General features: G+C 35.2%; 1 protein-coding gene across 1 annotated transcript in view; it reads left to right on the plus strand.

Moving 5' to 3' along the window:
- The window catches only part of GPR137C (G protein-coupled receptor 137C), a gene marked incomplete at both ends in the record, with an annotated part of 63,476 nt that overhangs the window by 34,044 nt on the left and 16,929 nt on the right, over positions 1-12,503 (plus strand). Inside the window, 2 exon segments of the mRNA XM_080808702.1 lie at positions 4,442-4,485; positions 6,093-6,321. Coding sequence (XP_080664828.1) covers positions 4,442-4,485; positions 6,093-6,321 — 273 coding nt within the window.

Genomic DNA, 12,503 nt, shown 5'->3' on the forward strand with positions numbered 1-12,503 from the left:
TTTGCTTTTGTTTCCTTTGCCTAAGGAGACATAACCAGACAAATGTTGCTATGGCCAATGTCAGAGAAATTACTGTGTGTGCTCTCTTCTAATATTTTTATGTATTCAGTTCTCACATTTAGGTCTTTAGATTCATAATCTGAGAATGTGGTTTAGTAGACTCACTCAAGTTCAACAGTATTTTAACTAGTGTTCTTCACACTATTCTAATCCATTTGCTACACTTCACCTAAGAAATCACTCAGACATAAAATCATTACAGAGTTTGTGGGAGTTAAAGACTAATTCTTTAACAATTTTGTTAAAATTTCACTTGCACTGTATTTCACCAAAATACTTGCTTTGACCTAAATTCACTGGTCATTTATTCCAACATGTTCTGAAAACTTACTATGAACCAAGCATTTTGCTCAGCACTGGGGCTATAAATATGAGTAAGTTATGGTGTCTCTTAAGAAGTAAATAAAAATGTGGGGCCCCTGGGTGGCTCAGTGGGTTAAAGCCTCTGCCTTTGGCTCAGGTCGTGATCACAGGGTCCTAGGATCCAGCCCTGCATTGGGCTCTCTGCTCGGCAGGGAGCCTGCTCCTTCCCCTCTCTCTGCCTGTCTCTCTGCCTACTTGTGATCTCTGTCTGTCAAATAAATAAATAAAATCTTTTTTAAAAAAGAAGTAAATAGGGGCGCCTGGGTGGCTCAGTGGGTTAAAGCCTCTGCCTTCAGCTCAGGTCATGATCCCAGGGTCCTGGGATCGAGCCACGCATTGGGCTCTCTGCTCAGCGGGGAGCCTGCTTCCTCCTCTCTCTCTGCCTGCCTCTCTGCCTACTTGTGATCTCTGTCTGTCAAATAAATAAATAAAATCTTTTTTAAAAAAAAAGAAGTAAATAAAAATGTAGATAAATTCCATAAAATATGATTAGAAAAGCAAAGATACAGAGTGGTGTTTCTCTTACTAAGTCACTTAAGGTGACAATATAAAAGATAACACTCAAGTACAAATCTTGAAGGATGAGTTAGAATTTGTTATATGACATAGAAAGCTTATTTCAGGGAAAGTAAAAACAAAAAGGAAGGCACAGAGATGTGAAAATGAATCTCTTATTTGAAGAGTTGTAAGTAATCCAAAATGGCCAGACCATAAGATTGAAGATGGGATAAAAGGATGCAAAGAATGGAAGGTGGAGCAAGATGATGAAAGACCTGTTATGTCAAAAGGGATGTGGGCTTTGTCCTGGTATAATATGATCAGATTTACTTTTTTAAATGAAAATTTAAATTTAAATGCCCCCAGACACCTGGTTGGCTCAGATGGTTAAGCATCTGCTGTTGACTCAGGTCATGATCCCAGGGTCCTGGGAACAAACCCCACATTGGACACCCTGCTCGGCAGGGAGCCTGCTTCTCCCTCTTCCTCTGCTACTTCCCCTGCTTGTGCTCTCTTGCTCTCTCTGTCAAATAAATAAATAAAATTTTTTAAAAAATAAATGAAAATTCCCCATAATAATAATAATTTATTCAGGCAATGGATACCAAAACTAATGGATGAAAGTTTGAAGAACAAAAGATAATTACATTGTAAATATCTCTCCACATGGTATTCATTACAAGGAGAAAAATGGTAACTTAGTGGAGAAATTTGGTAGACACTACCTTAGCCAGTTACTCAAAGTGAGCATCACAATAATGGGATAAATCATGAACATCCTGATGTAATTCATTGAGAAGAACATAGCACCATCACTTCTGTGGTCTTCCTACCAAAATGGATATCCTGAATCTAATTATGAAGAAATAGATAAACCCAAACTGAGAAGCATACAAAATCACTGAAAAGACAAAGAGAAAAATGGAAAAGTAAAGGAGATTAAATGCACAGATTAATGCATAATCCTGGTATTTTCCCCCATAAATGGCATTATTGAAACAAAAGGCAAAATCTGAGTAAGGTCTGAAAATTAGGTAATAGTATTGTATCAACATTCAATTTTTTAAATTTGGTAGTTGTGATTACATAAGAGAATTTTATTTTTTAAGAAGTATACATTGAAGTACACATTTAGTGTTAAAGGAGCATCACTTCTACAACTTACTGTCAAATGATTTTTTAAAATCATATTAAAACATGTTCATATATAGAACATACTGTTTATAGCAGTATTATTCACAATACCCAAAAGGTGAAAGCTACTCAAGTGTCCGTTGATGGATGAATAGATAGACAAAATGTGATATATACATACAATGGAATCTTATTCAGCTTTGAAGGGGACAGAAAATATGACACGAGTTACAACATGGATGAACCTGTAAGACACTATGCTAAGTGTTATGAGCCAATCAGAAAAAGAATAAATACTGTATGGTTCCCCTTAGATGAGGTTACTAGAGCTATCAGATTCACAGACAGAAAGTATAATGGTGGTTGCCAGGTGCTGGAGGAGGGAGGAATCAGGAGTTATTGTTTAATGAATACAGAGTTTTAGTTTGGGAAAGTGAAAATTTTCTGGAGATGAATGATCGTGATGGTTCGCACAACAATGTGAATGTACTTAATGCAATTGAACTATACCCTTAAAAATGGTTAAATGAGGGACCCCTGGGGGGCTCAGTCAGTTAACTCCTGACTTTTGGTTTCAGTTCAGGGCATGATATCAAGGTCACGGGATGGAGCTCCGTGTTGGACTCCAAGCTCAGCACAGAGTCTACTTAAGTTTCTCTCTCCCTCTGCCCTTCCCCCACACTCTCTCTTTTTCTCTCTGTAAAATAAACATACAAGTCTCTTTTAAAAAGGGTTCACAGGTGCCTAGGTGGCTCAGTTGGTTAAGCATCTGCCTTTGGCTCAGTTTATAATCTCAGGGCCCTGGGATGGGCCATGTCAGGCCTTCTGCTCATCAGGGAGTCTGCTTCTCCCTCTCCCTCTGCCACCCCTATGCCCTTATCTCTCTCAAATGAATAAAATTTTTAAAAAATCTTTTAAAAATGGTTAAATGGTGAATTTTGCATTATATCTATATATGTACAATTTATAAAAATAAAAATCATTAAAATGTTATGTAGACAGGTGAGAATAAAGGAAAAGTGGTAAAATGAATACTTATCTTTGAAAGATATAGATGGAATAAAGAATAGAAGCATAGAGACCATCTGAAAAGTGTCCTAATGTGTACCTCAGACAGAGAAAATGGATACATCTTAGAATGATTAGGAAACTAAAAGGATAATATTTTAGACTCCTGTATCACATTTGGCTTCTGGTTAACCAAAATACACAGATATAAGTGCATGCACTGGTTGCTATCTTTGCCTGAGCATTTATCTAACACTCACTTGCCCTTCATAACTTGGCTCTGGCTTGAATGTGACTTCCTTTGAGAAGTCCTCACTGATTCTACACAGTCTTTCCCCTTTCTCCTTACCTCACACCATTTCTTGGACTGAATTAAGTCTTTTTCCCTTCTTAGATGTTGTGATAGCATCTTTTGCATTGATATCAACTGTGTCATTTCGTATTTTGGAGTGTCTACATAAAAAAACTTCATATCTTCCGAGCATCTAAATAAAGTCCAAATTCACCAGTAAGAAATTAAGACCTACACAAGGCTGTCAGAATTTACCAGGTTTATTTCAAATTTTATTTACCGACCTACTTAATTTTATTCAACAAGTATTTAAAACCTACCCTTTGCAAGGCTTTGTGAAGGAAGTTAGTTTCTAAATATGATATATGATCATTATCTTTGTGTTCATTTTTTGGTCCCTTGTTTCCTTTTACTACTTCATTGCATCTTAGGGGAAAATAATCTTTGGAGAACATTCATCCATATTCATATTTAAGTAAGCAGTTCCATTTTAAGACAAAATGTAAGTGGAATGCCTGGGTGGCTCAGTTGGGCAAGCATCTGCCTTCAGCTCAGATCATGATCCTGGGGGTCCTGGGATTGAGTCCCGCACCCGGCTTCTTCCTCAGCAGGGACCCTGCCTTTCCCTCTGCCTGCAGCTCTCCCTGCTTGTGCTCTCTGTCTCTGACAAATAAGTCAATAAATAAATAAATAAATAAATAAATAAATAAAATCTTTTTTAAAAAAAGACAAAATGTAAATCATATATTGGAGTTTAGAATAGGTGGAAAACTATCCAGCACAATGTTTGGCTCATAATAAAAGTTCAATAAATGTTTAAACTGGATATATTCTGTTTAAAATTTTAAAGATAGAAATTTAAATTTAATACCATAACAAAGAAAATTATTATTGCTTTAAGCCTTTGGAAACCTGTTTATTTTTGCTTCGTGGTAGTTCAAATGTTAACAGTTGAATTTTTACTTATGTTATTCGTAACATATTACTATTTGTAGTTTTATCACTTTGAAACACAAAGTCAAAACAAGTTTAAGGATATATATTACACATGTTTTTTCAAAACCTTTTTCTATACTCTCTTTATAGGTTATATGTAAAGTCAGATGTGCCACTGAACTTGACAAACACAAGTAAGTTTCATGAGTAGCAAGATCTGATTTTTTTCACAGCAGACTTCTCAAGGTAGAAGGGCATGGTAGTTGAAGGAGTTGCAGCAGTTTTTGTTTTTTTTTTAATTTAGTATTTTTCAGTGTTCCAAAATTCATTGTTTATGCACCACACCCAGTGCTCCATGCAGTACATGCCCTCCTTAATACCCACCACCAGGCAGTAGTTTTATAGGAAGACCAGTAGTTAGATTAGCACATGGGAAATGAATTGAGTAATGCACAGCTCTCCCCCTTCAGCCATATTGCTGCCTAACACCTTTTTTTGCTGCTCTGCTACTGTCCTGCTTTAGATGTCAGATATAGTTTCATAGGGCCCACACATACTAAAGTTAGATTTTACTGTTTGGGGCAAGCATGTACAGTATAGTTCCATGAAATAAGGAATGTGTCAGTACTGACTAACATCAAAAATGAGAGTGCTAAGCTGGGGAGTCAGGAGACTGGGGTTTCAGACCAATTCTCCCACTAACTGGTCGACTCATCTAACCTCTCTATACATACTTGGCTTCCCCCGGGTATATGGTTAGCTTCAAGGTCCATTTTGGGTTTCAAGTTATATAGTATTATTTTTATTATGTAATCTGAGAGAATATTAAGATCTGAATTCCTCAAACTAAAATCTTTGTGCTTTGAATGTACACCTAACAAAGATTGCTTGTTACAAATTACACATTACCTTCAGTTAACCTCTTGTACCAAAGGCAGACAATATTTTATGATTTCCACTCTTGAAAGTGACCCAAAATAGAAGATATTAGGATGCCAAATAAATTTCTGGCTCATATTAATTTAGGTTATAAATATATTTGCACTGGGAACAGATAGCTGTTACAGCTACTTGATACAAATATCTGCCCCTTACCTGAAGAGTTTTTATGCACTGATCTGATTTTTTTTTAAGGGGATATAGTTGAGGTGTCTCATTTTCAGAGTTGCTGTATATGCATCATAAATATGCAACTTTATAAGAAGCTGAGGTATAGATGAGGTGCTTGAAACTCTACATATACTGTCCCTATGTTCTTCCTTGGTCATGTTTGAAAGTAATGTTTGCTATGGATAGTCAAAAGTTCATAAAAATTGAACATTATTTAAAACAGATTTCTCTTAACCTCTTAAAATTAATATTAGGGATCAATTTAAATTTAGACAGGTATATTAATTTTCCAAGAAAATTATAAAAGCTTCATAATTCCTAGAATGGAAAGGTCAATGAAAATATGTTTAGTAGTTATAAAAATGAAAAATGCAGGATTACTTTAATTAGTGTTAAAATAGTCTTATATTATTCTTCCTGGTAGAAGCAACTGAGTTCAAGTCCACATGCGATTATTTTTAAATTAGTGTTTTAAAACCTAATGCTATTTTAAAATTGTTTAGATACTAATTTCATAACAGCGAAGATACCCCAAGTAACTCTGAGTGATTATTAAATTTGTAATTAATGAAATTATAAAGATTTTAAGCTAAAGGTATTATTGTACCTGAAGTACCACACTAATTCAGAATTAAGTCTAATCTCTCATTAACATATGAACATCTAATAAATTTATTTTTTTTTCTTTCAGAATTCTGTTGCATTTGGGCTTTATATTGGCAAGCCTTCTTTTTTTAGTGGTGAACTTGACTTGTGCAATGCTAGTCCACGGAGATGTCCCAGAAAATCAGTTGAAATGGACTGTGTTTGTTCGAGCATTAATTAATGATAGCCTGTTTATTCTTTGTGCCATCTCTTTAGTTAGTTACATATGCAAAATTACAAAAATGTCATCAGCAAATGTCTACCTCGAATCAAAGGTAAGTATATTTCTTAAATTTACACTTGAAAATCTAACTTCAAATCCTCATCCCATGAAGCATATTTTAATGGAAAGCTTATGTTTTTTTAAAAAGTGTTCTGAATGTAAGGTACATTTTGAGCTTGAAAGAATGGTCACAAGATATTAAAAGGCATTCGAAACTTGGCTCTTACTAAATAATAGGTTTTTTTAAGTTTCTATTGAACATATTCTATTTTCTGTGACTTATAGCCTCTGCATAGAAAGGTAAATTAAGTAAACCATAATTTACATGAATGTATCACAAATGGCCTAATATATAAAGCCACCCTAACAACTTAAGATTTCATCAGGGAGGGTAGCAGTATTGTTATTAAAAAATTCACCAGATTATATCTACATGCATTTGGGTTAGCAGTGTTAAGATGTCATATTTCTTATGTATGGTGGTGTTTATTTGTATGAAGATTTAGAAAATGTTATTTCATCCCATAATATGAAGACCCTATGATTTTAAAAGTTAGTCATGTAATTAAACTTATAAATGCCTTGCTTCTGCCTTTCCTTATACTTTGGATCAGCAAACAGAGGCCAATGCTAAGCTATTAACAGAGAACCATAGAAGTTTCTACTACTGATTGACAATGTGGTTGAGCAGTGAATCAGTCATCCCAGTGTGTATGTGTCACTGGGTGTATGGGTATAGATGTGTGGATTTGGGTGTGTGATTTATATATACACACAAGCTTGCCCTAATCTGGCATCATTATCTATTCACTGAAGATAAGTAAGATAGTGTCTTAAACAGTTCTCTGAAATATAGTTAGACTTCTATATTGTTGTCATTTTTCATATAATCCTAGTAAAAGTTATGTGCTTTAATTAAATGTATGGTAAACAACTTGTCCTTTAAGTTTAGGTAGAGACTTTAATTTTAGTTTTTAAACATGTATTGGTAGAATGCAGGATAAATACAGAAATAGAAATAAAAATATATATACAGAAAGAGAGAGAGAGACTTTCAAACCTACTAATCTTACCTGGAAAATAATTGTATCCAATTTCTATCCTAACAAGTTCCCAAAATGTTAATGTTTTTGCTAATTCTGGCTTCAGTTTAGTGTTAAAAATGATAATGTCACCACTATAGTATATAATCCTGTGATGTATCAACAGCATCCCCACTTAATGTAATAATATCACTGTAAAATTCATACTTTGTGCTTATCTAATGATAAAGCATAAATAGATGTAATTGAATTTAAAAGCCTTCTTTTCTGGATATCTAACAACTTTTAAAGTTTGGATTACTTGCTTTGAAGTAGATATTTCTCCAAATATAGTAAAGTTGCCAAACTGAGTGGAAAATCTCATCTGATAACTCCTCCAGAATTATTTCAAACATCTTCCCCTAACTATCATATGAAAGGTGTTCACTTTTTTATTATTATTATTATTATTTTAGAATTCTTACATTTACAAAGTGCATGGATACAGAATTCTCTGCAAACACTAAAGAGAGACATGCTTAAATACAGGCCTTTATAGGTAAACATAATATATTAGATTATTTGTATTACATTGTACAGTTATATAGTTTTTGGTCTTCCTAACTAGGTTATAAACATTTATTCAAAGAATACATCATCTTGCTTTCATGTTCTCCTTGTAAAATCACTAGGCCCATTTTTATTTTTTTACTTCTGCACAGGAATAGCAATTTCTTTTATTCAGTCAACAAATAGAGGCTGAACATCTACCTCTGCCACTTTCAAACTGACTCTGCTTCCTACCAGCTCTGAGAGCATTTTCTTAAAGCTCCGACGTTGGTCTTCTGTTCTTCTGTTTATTCTTCTCTCCTTCTTCTACATATTCAGTGAGAATGAGATCTTCCATGATTTGTTTCAACTCAGTCTTACCCACCTTATTTCTAAATGGCACACAACATTCTTTTCTGTCTCTATATTCTTAGGCTGTTTTATTTTCCAGGAACATCTCTCTCCTACCCTGTGTTCTATAATCTGTTTGTCCTTATCTTACCAAACTATGAAGGCATAATTCTAGTGTTTTCCCTGTTTATGGACTTAATTTGATTCCTTCTCCTTCACTTCGAGAATAAAATTCAGAAACAGCTATCTGGATTCTCTTTTAAAAAAAGAAATTTTTATTCCTTTAGCAGCTAGGACAGTGCTGTGTATTAGTTCCCTTTTTCAAAAAAAAAATAGCAACTCTAAGTGGGTTTTTAAATATTAGTTACTGCCAATTTGAATAGTTTATTTCTGCACTTTCATTTTTCTATTTTCTTACGTAATTAAGGTTTTTACTTTGTCCTTTGTCTATGTTCTTACATAGATACATGATTTATTGTTTTGTAAATAAGATATTTAGTGCGATATGTTTTCTCAAGTACTGCTTTGGCAGCTTTCCATAATCTTGTTATATTGTACCAACATTCTTATTTAACAAAAACAAAGGAAATTTTCTGTTTCAATTTCAGCGATGTCTCCAACATTACATATGTATATATATCAATGTGAATTAGATATTATCTTTATAGATAGGTCTTCCTCCAGCTTATTTTGGTAGAAAGTCTAAAATTCAGACACCTATCCTATTCAGGTCCCCTGACTTCCATGAGAAGTTACCAGTTTTTTTTGTTTTTTGTTTTTTGTTTTTTTTTTTTAAGATTTTATTTATTTATTTGACAGACAGATCACAAGTAGGCAGAGAGGCAGGCAGAGAGAGAGGAGGAAGCAGGCTCCCGGCTGAGCAGAGAGCCCGATGCGGGGCTCGATCCCAGGACCCCGGGATCATGACCTGAGCCGAAGGCAGCGGCTTTAACCCACTGAGCCACCCAGGCGCCCCTGGTTTTTTTTTTTTTTAAGATTTTATTTATTTATTTGACAGAGATCACAAGTAGGCAGAGAGGCAGGCAGAGAGAGAGAGGAGGAAGCAGGCTCTCTCCTGAGCAGAGCCTGATATGGGGCTCGATCCCAGAACCCTGGAATCATGACCTTGGCTGAAGGCAGAGGCTTTAACCCACTGAGTCACCCAGGGGCCCCGAGAAGTTACCAGTTTAACCCTCTGCTTGACTGTCTATGCATATGAATCTGGCCTAATAAACAATATAGAATTTCTGTACTCCAGGTTCTTGAAATAAACTCTCAACTGTTAAATTCAAAAGCTTAATTACCAGAAAGATTACCTGAAGAGATGTCTAGTCTTTCCATCTCCCTATCTATTCTATATTTTATCTTTAGCCCAGTCCAGATGTTTTGTACTCAGACTACATTGTTCCATGGGTGGAATTGTCTGTTCTGACCTATACTTTGACATCATGCTTTGGCCTATATGAAGAAATATGTAAGAAACATTTATCTTAAAAGTCTCTATTGTATAATGTTCTTAAGGATATTGTCTACATAGTGTTCTGCAGAAAAGATCTTTTTCTCCAGTTCAGTACCAGGTAAAACAGTATTGATAAAATCCTTCTTTTCTCTGACGACTAGGCCATTCAGAGGTAAATATGTGGCTCACCTCTATGTCAATCGTAGATGACCTTATGATATCTACTTTGGGTTCTGGCTCTACCTCTAGTTTTACTTCACTCTCTTATTCCCCAGCACCACCACACACATGTACATTCCCGTGTATTTTTAATTTTGTGTGCATCTCTGTAACTACTTCAAATTCTCTTTTGCAATGAGGGTGGCATAAATAAAAAATGGTATTGGATATACTTTTGGATATGCTTATCTTTTTTCAGATGTATCAATTTTTAATTAATTTGGAAAGACCTTAGTGAAAGACAGTGAATGTACCATAGTGATGAAGAGCTGGAAACCTGAGGGGAGCCTGGGTGGCTCAGTGGGTTAAAGCCTCTGCCTTCGGCTCAAGTCGTGGTCCCAGGGTCCTGGGATCGAGTCCTGCATCGGGCTTTCTGCTCAGCAGGGAGCCTGCTTCCCTTCCTCTCTCTCTGCCTGCCTCTCTGCCTGCCTGTCTGCCTACTTGTGATCTCTCTCTGTCAAATAAATAAATAAAATCTTAAAAAAAAAAAAGAGCTGGAAACCTGAGAACAAAGATGTAAGGCCATAAATCCCATCTTTTGTTTACTGGCTATATGGCATTGGACGAGTAACAGCATCTCTAAGCTTCAGTCAGCTGACCTGTTAAATGTGAATAATGATAGTGTTGCTCATGTGGGTCATTATTAGGGCAAGGTAGTACCTTGTAAGATGGTTATAAGAACTAAAGGAAATTTTATATAAAGTGCTTAGTATACCGCCTAGCACTTGAGAAGTGCTTTTAAATGTTAGCTATTATGATCCTAACATGTACTAAGGGATAATATAGTTTTAGTTTCAGGAAGTAAATATAGTTTCAGGAAGTTCTTGAATTCTTGAAATCGTTGGCAAATTTCATCTGGAAGGGGGTCCTATACATGTAATCAAATTCTCAAAAGGAACAGTGATTCAAAAAAGAATAAGAATCATTGAAGAAGTAAATTTCTTTTTAATATCTTATTTAAATATTTGATTTTAATTTTACATGATTCCACCTTATTTATGTACCATTCCACACAGCTTTTAATAAGGGTTGAAGTCTCTAATAGGTTACATTTCATCTAATATTTAACTAGCTTCCCTTTAAAATTCATAGAACAAATATTGTTGAAATTATGTAATGGCATTTTTAATCACAGGCATTTTTGTTTTGAAATCTCTTATACCTTTTATTACAATCTCTATTTCCTTTTATTTGCATTTTCATGATAGATGATGCTATCTTAACTTTTTATCTATTGCTAACATTTCAAGTGTGTCTCATTAACTTAAAATATAGAACTCTTGGGGTTTTAACAAATCCTGTATATGGTAAACAAATAGTTTATATTTATTGACATGATTGTGTGTTAGTATTGGTCTTTTTCTCCCATTGGTTTTTTTTTTTTAATTGCTGTTTGCTTTGCCTTCATTTCTATGATTTCAGTGGTACGTTTGAATTTATTTAATTTTTACCAGAATTATAACGTAACTTTTAACATTAAAATGCATACTGATGGGGCTTCTGGTGGCACAGTTGGTTTAGCGTCCAACTCTTGGTTTCGCCGCAGATTGTGATCTAAAGGTCATGAGACTGCGCCCCACACTGGGCTCCAGGCTCCAGCCTCCAGCCTCCGTGCTCTGTGCTCCAGGTTCTGGCTCTGGGCTCAAGGCTCAAGACTCTTTCTCCCTCTCCATCTGCCCCTCCCCCAAGCTTGCACTCCCACTCACTCTATCTCTCAAATAAACGAATTTTAATTTTTTTAATTATTTATTTATTTATTTGACACAGAGAGAGATCACAAGTAGGCAGAGAGGCAGGCAGAAACAGAGATGGGGAAGAAGGCTCCCTGCTGAGCAGAGAGCCTGATGCGGGGCTCAATCCCAAGACCCTGAGATCATGACCTGAGCAGAAGGTAGAGGCTTAACCCACTGAACCACCCAGGTGCCCCGAATCTTTAAAAAATAAATAAATAAAATGCATGCTGATAAGAGTGTTTTTATTCTAATATTCCTTTCCATTTCAGAAAAAAGAGAATATTTATAAGAATATAGAACATATATAATTTTTAATGGATAAAATAGCTTTATCAGCACAAAAAAGTTTAAACCAATGTTGATGCTTAGTCCCTGTAATGATAGGTTGGGATTATCTGTTTAAAAGACCACTCAAAGTCATGGTGGAAATAAAAGTTAAACTTTTAGGTTTATCTCTGGTCAGGGACATGCCCAATTTTATGTTTAAGTAAGAGTGTAAAAGGAATCATTGTCTGATACTTAGTATCAGATCAGCTTGTCTCCTAGCCCCAGTCAACCATTTGCAAATAATGCATTCTCTCTCTCTCCTGAATTCCTGTTTTAATTACTACGTAAACCTTTGTATCCAATGTTCACTCAATCCTTTATCCATATCAATTTAATGTATTGGAATGGGAAACAGCATCAGCATCTTGCAGAGACACAGTAACATTCAATTTTACTGATATTTCTGATCTTACATGCAGACCAGGTGATCCTATAAAAACCAGGCAGTGGTTTATGATAATTTAAGCCATAATTGAAGAAATAGGCTAAAATACTATGGGTGTCTCTCTTTCACCTCCCGGAAATACGATTTAACCAGAATTTGAAGAGTATGCTGCTAGAGAAATAGAGGCTA

This window comes from Martes martes, assembly GCF_963455335.1.
Source record: "Martes martes genome assembly, chromosome: 7".
Lineage (NCBI taxonomy): Eukaryota > Metazoa > Chordata > Mammalia > Carnivora > Mustelidae > Martes > Martes martes.